The sequence below is a fragment of the Solea senegalensis genome, linkage group LG17 (genome assembly GCF_019176455.1).
Source record: "Solea senegalensis isolate Sse05_10M linkage group LG17, IFAPA_SoseM_1, whole genome shotgun sequence".
NCBI classification, from domain to species: Eukaryota; Metazoa; Chordata; class Actinopteri; order Pleuronectiformes; family Soleidae; genus Solea; species Solea senegalensis.
The window spans coordinates 39,399-51,958 of record NC_058037.1 but is presented as its reverse complement, the minus strand read 5'-3'; the positions used below and the strand labels follow the sequence as shown (position 1 = coordinate 51,958).

Below are 12,560 nucleotides of genomic sequence, written 5' to 3'. Positions count from 1 at the left end.
TTAAATGCACTTGAGGACTGCTTTTCATTTGTGTTTGGCACAACCTGCTGCAGTGAGCAGTTCCATTCAAAATGGACTCCTGTTTCAGACTTGGTTCTGATACAGCAGCACCATCGTCACTATCATGTGACATCTTGTCAAAAAGAAGCATTTCCAACCGTCACATTGGAGAGGTTAGAGTGATTATTATGGCCCTGAGATCATGATAATAAAACGATATTTTCAACTACTGGATTTACTACCCCACAGTTTGACTATATAAGTCTATAAAAATGTTGAAATTACAAAAAAAGTACATTGTGATAGGATTTTTTTCCCATCTCGCCCAGCCCTAGGTGAAATTGAGCAGTTGAGGCAGAGAGAGATTTCATACTTTAGCGCTAACAGGCTGTGGCAGGCGGCTCTTAAGTATCTTTTAGTAAGAAATGTGCCCTTGACACTAGGCTGCTGTAAAACAACCACATAGATTTTGTTTCTGCGCTATTGGGCAAAGTCTAGACCCCTGATTTATATCAGTGCAGACACTTGCATCATCCCTTCCAATTGTGATTGTCTGCCAAAGTGGTCTTTAGTGTTTCACTGTACAGATGCAATTCAATGTCAAGCGAGAAGAGCTATGGATAAATTGAAGTTGTGGGAACAAGTAATGAAGCGAGAAATCAAACAAATATTTGTTCTCGACGGGCATGTTGTTTTATGTTATGTCATGATTAGTTGATGCAGTAACTTGTCGAAATCGTCTTTGTTATTATTATTTTTTAAACTGAAATGCAGTGCTTTTACCACAGCACACCTTAGTCTGCTTATTATGTTGATTATTGTTTTAAAATAGAAAAAGCAGATTTCAAACTGTAGGAATGAGAGACATGGTGCAATGGTTTTCGCGTTAATCCTGTTAATCATACTTACTGTACACGTTTGTACTGCATGTTTTGCTCACTTATTCAATACTACAAAAGCATTGTTATGATGGATGAGCACCTTTGGGGTATGACCTCATGCTTGTAGTGTCAGTGTTTTCTGAAATAAAGTAAACAACCATCTGCCTGAGAGAAGCCATGTGTGGGATCCAAGGTATTTTGTTACTAGATGGATGTGATAATTGTAAGGTCCTGAAATTCTGTGACTATTTTGCCCAAAAAATAATAATAAAAGTGAGCATTGATTTAAGTTGTTTCTTTTCAACCCTCAAATATGCTTTTGTGTTCTGTGAGAGATAAGTAGTATTAATAAAGCTACATTTCCAAAGGAAATTGTTTTGCAGGGAGTCAGTGTAGGTGAGCTGGTGGATATGAGTGTCCTAAGATGGCTTCAGCCTCAAGGGCTGCTCTGACCCTAATAGTGGCAGAGGAAGATTGATGGCATTGTTGAAGTAAAGGCACATTAAGAAACGGTGCCGGGGCTCTGCACAGGGAACCTTTTAATATCTGTCATTCTGTGCCCTCCAGCAGACCTGCATACATAGATGTTGTGTGAACCAAAACACTGTTTCATTTCTATCTCTGTATCAGTCCATTTTATAATCCACTGTAAGTCAAAAGTTTAGACACGCCTTCACTTCCACACTCCTGTCGCCCGAAAGACAAGGTAAATATCCTAGACAAACAGAGAGGTGGACATGGTGGTGATACTTTGTCATTTGTATAGTTTAGATTAGAGGCCCAGATGCTGTGACTGCATGAACTGCTGGGTGAAGACTAAGGATCACGCTACTGTCATAGCAGACATTAGTCTTGTAGCTTGTTTGACTTTGGTGTGGAGCAGTAGTTGAAAAGTTTTATGCCTTGCAGTGTGTGCAAAGTATGTACACAGAGAATGTCGCTGTGTACATACACCTGTGACACTCCTGAGCTCCTGCTATTCAAAGCATGTGAATGCAGCCAGAGTGGATACACACATCATTTATTCTTCAATATTTTGTTTGTGTAAGTGTCTTTAGTGATTCATTACCATCTCAGGATTCACTCAAACAGGTTTAAAATGTGTCTGTGCTGTGTCAGTGCGACTGTCATCCTGTACTCTGCATGTAACCAAGTGGGGTTCAATCAGTAGCATTGAAAACAGTTGTGTATTCTTTAGTCTCAGGAGTGTGGGAGGTTTGGGTGTGTGAAATAGTAAAGAAATATGTCATTTTAAAATTATCATTTAATCAAGAGTGTGTGTGAGATATAGAATTTACTTTAACCAGAAACACAGACGACGTTAAACAAATCCTTTCTGGTTATTGTGTGCTGTTGAATATTTTGTGTATACAGCTCTCCCTGCACTGACCAGAGCAGGTGGTATGTTCCATGAAGCTGACAAGGTAAAATGCCAGCAGCCACTGATCAGTAGGAGAAGGTACTAGATTGCTGTGTGAGTTTTCCTTCAGCTTTATGTTGCTCCTTGTGGCTGTTTCATCAGTATTTTGAACATAAACACTAACTTTCTTTTTTTGACACTATGTGGCTTCTGCAGGTTTGTTTTGAATGGTTTTAAGTAACTTGGATCATTTCTCAGCAGAGGTGTTGTGTATATTTGAGAATGTTTGTGTATATGTTGTCTATTCCCTTGGCCTTTAAGGATATAAACTGGAACGGCACACAACTTCATCTAAATAGCAAAGCTCTACTTTCATTCAACATGGAAATAAATGTATGGAAATGTGAGTTTTAGGGCAGAGGGCCTCTAATCCACACACCCTCACCATTACTGAAGAAGAGTTGCATTCTAATGGCAATTAGAAATGATACCTTTCACCTGGCTTCAGCTGCTCATTAATGCCACGGGAACAGCAGGTGTTTCCCAGTGTTTGGTTACCAGATGGCAGCTCTTCCTAACTCCCAGGAGGGAAAGGAAATGTAGATTTATGAAACTGCACTGGAGGAGAACTTTCATGACTTGCATGAGGCAGAATGTGTTTGAGCAGCAGTAAATTTGGAGTGAAAATAAACCCATTCCATCTTCTCTCTAAATGGCCAGGTGAGACAATTCAATAATTTAACTTCGTCTTACATTAATGTCTTGTTGATTACAGACAAGAAAATTGTTTTTAGTATTTTTCATAGTAATGAATTTAAAGAATGTTACAGTAGCTGTAATGGTGGGTTGAGTATTGTATTGTTTATTAACTAGCAGAGATGTTAACTTAGCCTAAACTCTACTTAAATGTGAATCAATGTAATGTATGTCCACTATTTTGTTTCTGCTTAGCAAAGAGGTGTGAGAATAAATGGCCTTGTATTAATTGTCATTGGCCTCTTCCTCCTCTGTCGTAATATTCCACTTGTCAGGTTGTACAGTTAAGGTCCTGAACACAAACAAAGCAAATGCACAGCCCAGTTCAGCCTCGACCCAAGACACAACTTAAATTTGGTTTACTGGGCTGACATGGTGAGAGTATTAACATTTTTGCAGAGTTGCCAAATGAAGACTGTCATATACATTACCTTTATGTTTTGCACTAACTCTTTGACATTGACTTTGTCACTGAGGGCAGAAACAATATTCCCCCTGTACTGCTGATGCGATAAAAGGAGACTGCAAAAACATAATGAATAAAGGAAGTAAAGTACTTGTAGTGTTTGTGTTTCTCTTTCATTCGTTTCGACCTCTTTTCAGTTGAGGTGCAATTCTTATGATAATTTTAATTCTTGACCTTTCTCATATAAAACACTCTTGCCACTTTCAAGGTAATACTTTCAGTAATAAACACTGCACTGCTGGTTCTTTATATGTCCATTTTTCATATTTTTCACTGAGCACATTTTAGAGTGCAGCCACAGTCTGACCTGCTGGTCACTTTAGCTCCACTGCTGCAATCAGGGTCAAGGACCTCAAAAGGCATCATGATGATGAAGAAAGAGATAGAAAATATCAGCGAAGTTGATGAGGGAAGAGCAAGAATTTCTTCCTTTTAAACTGCAGGCCACTACTGCCCACATTTGAATTCACTTTTCTCTCAACTTATTTAGTTATTTAAAAAGTAACCTTTAGAGAAAGGTGTTAGAATAAAAATATGCTTTCTAGTGGGTCAAATATTGCAGGAAAACATGATGTTTTGCTGGTGTCACTTGATTAGACTGAGCAGCAAAATGTGTTGTTGTCTGGGATTATTCACCGAAGAATAGCTATGCTTATTAGGCACATGCACATCAATGTGCTTCACTCTGTTGTTCACTAGTGTCCATATGAGTGTGTCCCCAGTCAACCCCTCCACCACTGGCTGACTGATGTAGCTGTAGGCTAATTTTAGTTTATGAGGTGTGGGACCGCTGGGTGTTACACTAGCTGCCATTTTAGATGAGGAGGCTGGGAACAGTGCGCCGCACGAGGCTCCTATCTACAATAATTATCTCATTGTCAGGGGTTGGACAGGGGGCTCGGACCTCACCCACTTCCTTCAGCTTCCCTCGGCTCCTTTACATGCACACTCGTACGTCCAGGAGCTCAGAGGCCCAGTGTGTGCGCTGGCATGGCCTTACAGAAGCTCAGTGTGCCGTGCTGCCATTGGACAGATTTCATCCCGCTGAGGAAAATGTTATCTAATGCATATTGTCGAGAGTGACAAGATCTAGGCTAACATCAGACAGGACAGCACAACCCAATTAGTCCAAATTAGATGTGTAATTTGTCCTATCAGAATAGATTTTAGTCCCGTTTTAGGAATATTTAACATTTGTTTGAGTTTTGATTTGTTTATTGCTGAGAAATGTGAACAGGGTGCAGCCTGTTTACACTGGTCTGTGTTATGGCCAACTGCCAGCTCTCAATTCTTAATCTCCACAGCAAGTGTGCATGTGTGTTTTCATTCCCGTGACAGGATGTGTGTCTGTTATGGTCCCCTGGTATGATACCACAGATGTGTATGGGCTGACTTTGATGGAGTTGGCCCTTTTTTTTTTTTTGCTCATTACTGGAGGTACTGACCTGGCTGCTGCATCTTTTGTTGGGTCACACTTTTGTGTTGGCATATAAAACAGGATAATCTCTACAGCAAATAAATGGACTAATTGTATGTTCTCAAAATGTTGCGATGGGTCCACCCCCTGCTTCAAGAGTAATTGTATCTAAAAATAAACCTGCATGCTGGTGTGAGATTAGCTCCTGATAGTTGCTGTGTAATTGTGTGGCCTTTTGTGAATTACTGTGTGATTCATAGCAGCCCACAGACATCTCCAAACCTTTGCTGCAGTCTGTGCTTGTCATGTTGGGCATGAAGTATGTTCCTCCCAGCCAGCAGTTTTCTGCAGCCTCTGATGTCTCTGGTCAGTGTTCCCCATGTCAAAAGCAGGCATCCCCCCCCTCCTTCTGAACCTCCCCAGCCTCTCCAGAAAGCCTCTGTCACACACAGCTGTTTTACTCATCCATCTCCTTCTGCCCACCACAGTTCTGTTTTCTCTCCACACCTCTCCTGTCACTTTCTGCTCATTTCATCTCTCCAGCCAATGCCAACCATTTGAGATCCTCTTCATACCGTCTTTATGTTTGCTCCACCTTTCTCTAGCACCTCTTTCTTTCTTTCTTTTCCCATGTAGATATTTTTAGAGATAAAATGACAGCAATTTTTTTTCTCAGTGTGGTTTGTCATTGTTATACTCCATCCTAATACTGTAAGTGAAAAGATCACCTAATTACTATTGAATTACACCTTGGCGTATTCCCATAATGACTTAATACTGGCTGAGCAATTAGACTATACATAGCATGTCATGTTCTCCAGTGCACTTTTCCTTAGTTTCGCATGACACATTTGAGGCTGACGTCATAGGAGCCTATATTTGGATAGTGTCATCAACAATATTACAGTCCCACCCCCTTCCACCCCCGGACTTACGTGATATTACACATGCAGGTGTTAGTGTGTGAGATAAAAAAGTAGACTTCATGAAAAACTCTGTGATACTTGACTCAGCTGTCATTGGAGCCCAACCTCTGTTGTTCAGATCCATCCTGTGGTTTTCCTGTGATGAAAGTAGGGCAACTGTCTTTCAGCCTGCCTTGCTGTATATGTGTTATTGCTGTATTACAGTAAATCTGGCATTTCCTGCATCTTTCACTGTCTTTGGTCCCATTTGAACCTTTTCTGTGAGTGTCACACTGACTAAAACTGAAGTATATAGAACATTAAAATAGATAGAATTTGCAAGCGTTTGTGTCATGCCAGTCTCTAGACCTAATGAACAATTTGAACAATTTCCCAGTCTGGCATGTCATCTCCATCGCCATATTACATTCCATCGCTATTTTTTTCCTCCTCTCTTAATTTTACTAGCTGAAGACCAAATGTGTCTCAGCGAGGTTAATGGAAAATTTCTCATTTAATACCCTTGTCCCTTACTGAAATATTAATACAGTGAACCTCATACAGTTGGCCGAATATTTTCCATCACTGTTACGTTGTTCTCTGACTGTCTTAAGAATTCAGCAATCCTGTTTTGTTTATTGGTAAATCTTTATTTATATTTATAGAAATGTAGTTTATATCACACAAGAGGATAGCTTGTATATGTGTGTGTGTTGTGGGACTTTTTGTTTTTTACTAAATTCTTTATCTATCTCTTTCTCTCCCTTTTTTTCACCTTCAGGTTTGTGAGCAGCCATGACAAAGTCCTACGAATTCAACTGGCAGAGGCACTTGCCTGAGTTCATGCAGGATGGAGCGTCATTCGACAGGTTTGATGAGGTAAGAATGCCACATTTCTCATGTTCTTATAAGCATTTTGAAACCCCTTTATGCCAGGGGTTGAACTGTTTGTTTACAATATCTAATTGCAATTTGTAATTCAATTGCCCAAAGTTAACATACATTTAAAACAAGACGGAGCATTATCACATGAGGTACCATCAAAATATTAACTTCTCTGCTATAGGCAGGGGTGAGACAACATTTAGTGGTTATTTGCATTTTGTAATTGGCGTGACATATTGAACAATTGAATCCAAATCCGAATTGTTCAGCCCTACTTGATGACAGCTTTGAGATGTCACTGATGACATTTCTGATGCAGTAACGATACATTTACTATCATGAGAGAATGAACAATTAGCTCGCGTTGTCAGCTTGTCAATAACACTGTTGATGCTGATATAGGTTTTTTTGTCCTACTTCCATCCCTCACCTTAATGACCATCCCCAGGCCAATCATTAGTGTGTGCACACGCACACACACACACATGTAGTGGAGCAAAGGCGTCTTCTTAATAACCTGCCACATGACCGGAGCTCCAGCTGTAGGCAGCCCCCATTCATCAGCCTCATTAAGATGTTTCACCGTGGCGACTGCTTGTCTGCTGCTCGTCCACTGAGCGTTTTGACCATCACACTGCAAAGACCGTCTGTGTGCAGTCTTGGTTAACTTTATCAAAAACACTAAATGTCTGTCTCACTCTGTGTGTCCACCCCCTTGCATCTTTTTGATAAGATAAGGTATAAGATTTGCCGTGCTAAGGGAAAGCATTTTAGACTCTACACACAGATTTACACAAACCCTTACACACATCAGGAAATCCCCTTAGTCGTCCTTTGTTCACATTGGCTTCAGAAAAGAGAGGAGCATCCTTTCTAGGCAAAAAAAGAAAACTTGAAACAGTGGAGGGAAAAGCCGAATTGAATCCAGAGCCACGTCAAAGTGGGTGTTGAAACTGGGACACCATACCTTTGAAGAAAGTCCTTGGTGTGTATCTGCTGTGAAAGTGAGCCAGGAATTGGACAGGACATGGTCTGGACTGGCCTAGCCTGGCTCACTGGATGTAGGCTGTGGGTTTAAGTGTGCCACTGGTAACATGTCTCAGGTGGCCTTCTCCTCCCCCTTTCTCTGCTGACCTGTTACCATTTTCAAATTTCCTTTGCCTTCAACCCAAGCTTGCAACCTAAACACTAAATTTAGACTGAGATTTATTTGCGCAATTGCATACAATATAACACATTGGCATATTGAATGCGTTTAATTTTTGTTATTTACGTCATTTAATGATGTGGCTCGCCTCCCTTTGTGCACTGTATGTTCCAAAATAAGCTGTGCTGTGTTACAGTGTGTGTTGAGCAGCCATTGTACATCTCCCAACACACATGCTGTGGAGACTCTATAGGTTTAATTATGATCTGACCTGAATGTTAATAAGGTCAATCTGTTCCATTCCCCTTAGAAGTTAAATTACATAATCTACCAGGTCACTACTTTTTTATCATTAATGAATCAGATTTGGAAAACCAGCTAATAGTAATTTGTAAATAGTAAAGGTAAAGTCATTTTTGTCACGTCTTACTTGGCAATTTACTCAAATGAGTAATCACTAAAGGGAATAAGACGAGGGCTATCATCCTCTGTTCAATAACAAACTTTGTTTGTGTTGTTATTGTTATTGTGTATTTTTGGGTTTGTTAGCGTTTACTGAGTACAAAAAGCTGTTGCTCAGTTGTTGCAAAAACAAAGCCTGTCGGAGACATCTGTGGTGATTGAAATGACGTATGCCAAGAGTCCACCCACCCATGGGCCTGGATATATGCACACACACACACACACACATTCTAAATACAAATATGGTAAACAGCATGGATTTTTGTTTTCCGCAAAATCTCTACTGACGGAACCCCCACTGAGTGACAGATGGTAGAGACAGGTAGTGTGTGTGTGTGTGTGTGTGTGTGTGTGTGTGTGTGTGTGTGTGTGTGTGTGTGTGTGTGTGTGTGTGTGTGTGTGTGTGTGTGTGTGTGTGTGAGTGTGAGTGTGAGTGTGTGTGTGTGCGTGCGTGTGTGTGCACGCGCGTGTGTGCATGGGTGTGAGTGGGGGTTTGTGTGTTACATTCCTTGTCTCACTGATGGTCAGGTAATCCGGGAACTATGATTAAGATCTTTGCCGATGGTTTGGTTTCCATGGAGACTAAACCGCCATTTATTGACGGGTGATGACGACAGAGAACATAAACAGATTGTAAAATGCTCATCTCTGCTGTTTATCAGCCTCTTTTATTTTATTTTCAACTTCCTTTTTTAATAAATTGTGATCTTAGTAAGTACGACACAGGCTATTGATCACCTATGATATTAAGATTAGTGACTTTGACAAACCAAAACCAATCAAGTGAAACTGTTTGTCTCATGTGTTCATGGATTGATGAGAAAAACTAGCACCGTGAAGTTGACTGAGGCAATAGGTAATGTTATACCTAATACATTTTTCCACTATAAAAAAACTAAAGCAGGCTTTGAGTCATTCACTGCTGAGCACCAGTTTGTAGAAACACCGTTCCTGTTTCCATGAACCAGGCAGGCTGTATTAGTTAAGGTTGTATCATTGTAGAGTTTTAATAAGTGTAAGTTACTTAGCTTGGCTCCCTTTAATACATGTGCAGTAACAGAAACCCATTAACACATATTTACCAACAAGACAATCATTTAGACTTCTTTAATCCAAATAGTCTGGGTTGTGTGTATGTGTGGTTCAAAGTTCATTGAAATTGAGGAAACAAAAGAAGAACATGAACACAAAACACACTCATCCACACGCGCTGACCTCCACTTCCCCAGGCACTTGGGAAAAAATGTATATATAAAAAATGTGGAATGAGAGTTGGACAACCATAACAAGAAGTATTTATCTGTCTGTCTTTGTCCACCAAGAGATGGTCAGGTCTTCAGCTAATTGTTCCTTTGCGTGTGGAAGAATGGAGTGTTCCCATAAACCTTTTATCTTTACAAGAGCGTCCTGTACGTTCTTAACCGTTAGGGCTCATTTGGGACCATTGCTTTCATACAGTCGGCTTCTTCACTGCGTGCAACTGTATCCTCTGTCATACGTAATTCAGATCAGAGCGAGTCGAGCTTTTAACTGCACTTAACAGCGGTCTCACTATTTGCTAAATGGAAATAGGATTGTTCTATTGGATTTTGTGGTGGTTTCGAATGGCAGGATGGGACAGTAAAGAGGGCAGCATTGTCCTTTAATAAATGACTTGTGTCTGTGTGTGATGTTAAGTGGATAAACACACACATCTTTCATCCAGCGGATTAAATTGTGTAGAACTTGATTTAGTATTTTCTGTTTTAACACATAATATTGTATACCAGCTGATGTATACAACAAGAATGTAGAGCTACTGTGTCTGTGTGCAGTAGAATAATCAACGTGCCGAAACAATTATAAAAGCTTTTCAGGCACATGTAACACTCCTGAGAGTGCTCAGAGTTTGTCTCCTGTTTTAAATGCACAGCACTGTGTGTTACAGTCAAATGATGTTTGCATTCAGCAGTTGATAGCTGTCACATTTACTTTAGCTTGTGTTTGCCTTTAGCTTTAGGTTTCGTAGCCTCTGCACGCAACGTACATGGGCTCATATGTTTGTACTTTGCATGTGTGTCCTTTAAGCAGACGGGTACTTCTTGGAAATGAGTTAGTGCTATGCATTTTCCTGGTAGCATAAGTCTCTCATGTGTGAAATATATATGTGTATATATATATATGTATATATATGTTGTGAAAATGTCAAATAAAAGCTTGTGACTGATGAAGGGCCATGTCTTTATTTATATATATATATATTTTTATTTATTTATTTATTATTTTTTCCCCTCCTCTGCAGGACCCGTACATGTTTGAGCCCAGCTGTCAGATGAGGGTGGATGAGTTTGGCTTTTTCATCACCTGGAAGAGTGAGGGAAAGGTAAGTGTCTTAACACTCATAACTCATGAATAAATATGAACTAGGGCTAGATTAAGTTAACTAATTAATCTCACATTTTGAAATGTGTTCATCTAGATTAAATGTTTGCTTTTCTTCTAATGACTAAATGAATGAGTAATCCAATTCATAATTAGTTGCACATTTGTTTTTTTGACAGTGATGACAAAGGATCCTAACTTCCAGTCATTGTCAATAAAGTGTGCTGTGACACCCAAGTCGTTGTCCTATTGCGTAGAACGTTTGTTTTATCCTGGTTCCGTCATGCAGCTTTTTAAAATGAAACCATCCGCCAAACATCCCTCACCTCTCTCTATCCTCAGTTACTGTCTCAGTATCAGACCGACTTCAGGCAAGTGACTGTTTCGCGCAGATCATTTCCGGCTTTCATGCCAGAGGTCAGCGCACGCCAGAAATAAACAAACTTGCGCTAACTGCGTTAAATTACTTTATCGCGTTAACTTTGGCAGCCCTAATATAAACATGTGTTACATTCAAACAGTTGTCAAATGAGTTCACACAGCGCTGATCAAGTCTTCAGCTCCACAAAGAAGCACCTGTGAAAGCTTTCAAAAGTTCATTCTACTGCTGTTTAATGGGATAAATGCTTCTTGCCCACACTCACCTCTGTGCTGCCAATTTATACACATAATACTGCCTCAGTCAGGTCTGATAGCATTCATTTTTTAGTTTCTATATTTGATTTGATTTGAAAATCTTTAATGTCCCCGAAGGGCAATTTGGTTTACAGCAAAAGTTCAACACAGTAGAGCTCACATAGCACACACATGACACAATAAATACATATAAATACATATAGTCATCACAGATAACAGTACTGTACATCCTTCCCAACAGGTTCGCCTACAGCGTATTAAGGAATCTAACGGCAGACGGGACAAAGGATTTTAAATATCTGTTTGATTTGGCCTGATATGGAGTTATTGCAATGAATTAACTTAAAGGGTCTGATAATATATGTTAATGTACAGGAGACGGTATCTTGAAATCTCTTGGGGCTTTATATATAAAATAGTTAGAGAATGAATATTTTTACAGCTCACTGTTTGACTTTCAGAACTCAATATTCTTTAAGCCTCTAATATAACAAAGGACTGAGAATATCCACGCTGTTGAACTAAAGCACACAGTACCCCTGAAACTAGTTTCCCTGAAACATAACATTTTACCAGGTAGCAGAGTCAGAGCTGGTTAAGGTGTATCTATCATTAGCATCACATTAATCAGCCGGTTGATTATGTAGTGAAGCCAAAGACAAATCTATTACTAATGATGTTTCTGATGTTTTAGTGTAAGATGAAAAAAAGAGCACATTTTAATGACCCTGTACAAATCTCAATCTCATCTTCAGTCCATTTCTGGTTCCCACATGTCGGCCAGATTTATTCTTACGCCACTTAACTCTTATGACGTGTTCAGTAGCTTTGGAAACACAAATGCAGTGGTTTGTGTGTCTGTGTGTTTGAGCACAGAGAGGGAGGCAAATAGCTCAGGTTTGGGGTGAATTAGAGGCATCGTGAAATTGTATAACCATAGATGCAGTTGTGTTTATTAAAGACAAATACTATTTTTGTTTTTTGTCTTTTCTTTTTAAATGAAAACCCATGTAAATATACAGTTTTATGGAATAGAAATGAGCTTTTAAGAGGCTTCATCAGTGTTGTTGCTGTGCTCCTTTTGACTGAAATGTAATTCCTCCTGTGGTCTACCAACGTCCTTGGTTTTGAAATGGTATTAATTGCAAAAGCTGTTCAACAAACAAACTACCTACCTACTCTCTCTAAATTCATCATCACCATCATCATCATCATCAGGATGCAGGGGATTGAAGTTGATCCAGCAAGGTTGATGTTTACTCACAAACAATAAGACTTCATCAC

At 39.7% G+C, this 12,560-nt stretch overlaps 1 protein-coding gene across 3 annotated transcripts in view; it reads left to right on the top strand.

Annotated features, from left to right (window-relative positions):
- Positions 1-12,560, top strand: part of LOC122783981 (1-phosphatidylinositol 4,5-bisphosphate phosphodiesterase beta-4-like) — a 61,863-nt gene that overhangs the window by 24,395 nt on the left and 24,908 nt on the right. For all 3 annotated transcript variants that reach the window (XM_044048984.1, XM_044048982.1, XM_044048983.1), the window contains exons 4-5: positions 6,567-6,664; positions 10,561-10,641. In XM_044048984.1, the coding sequence (XP_043904919.1) occupies positions 6,581-6,664; positions 10,561-10,641 (165 nt within the window). In that variant the 5' untranslated portion in view covers positions 6,567-6,580. The remainder of the gene's footprint in view (positions 1-6,566; positions 6,665-10,560; positions 10,642-12,560) is intronic.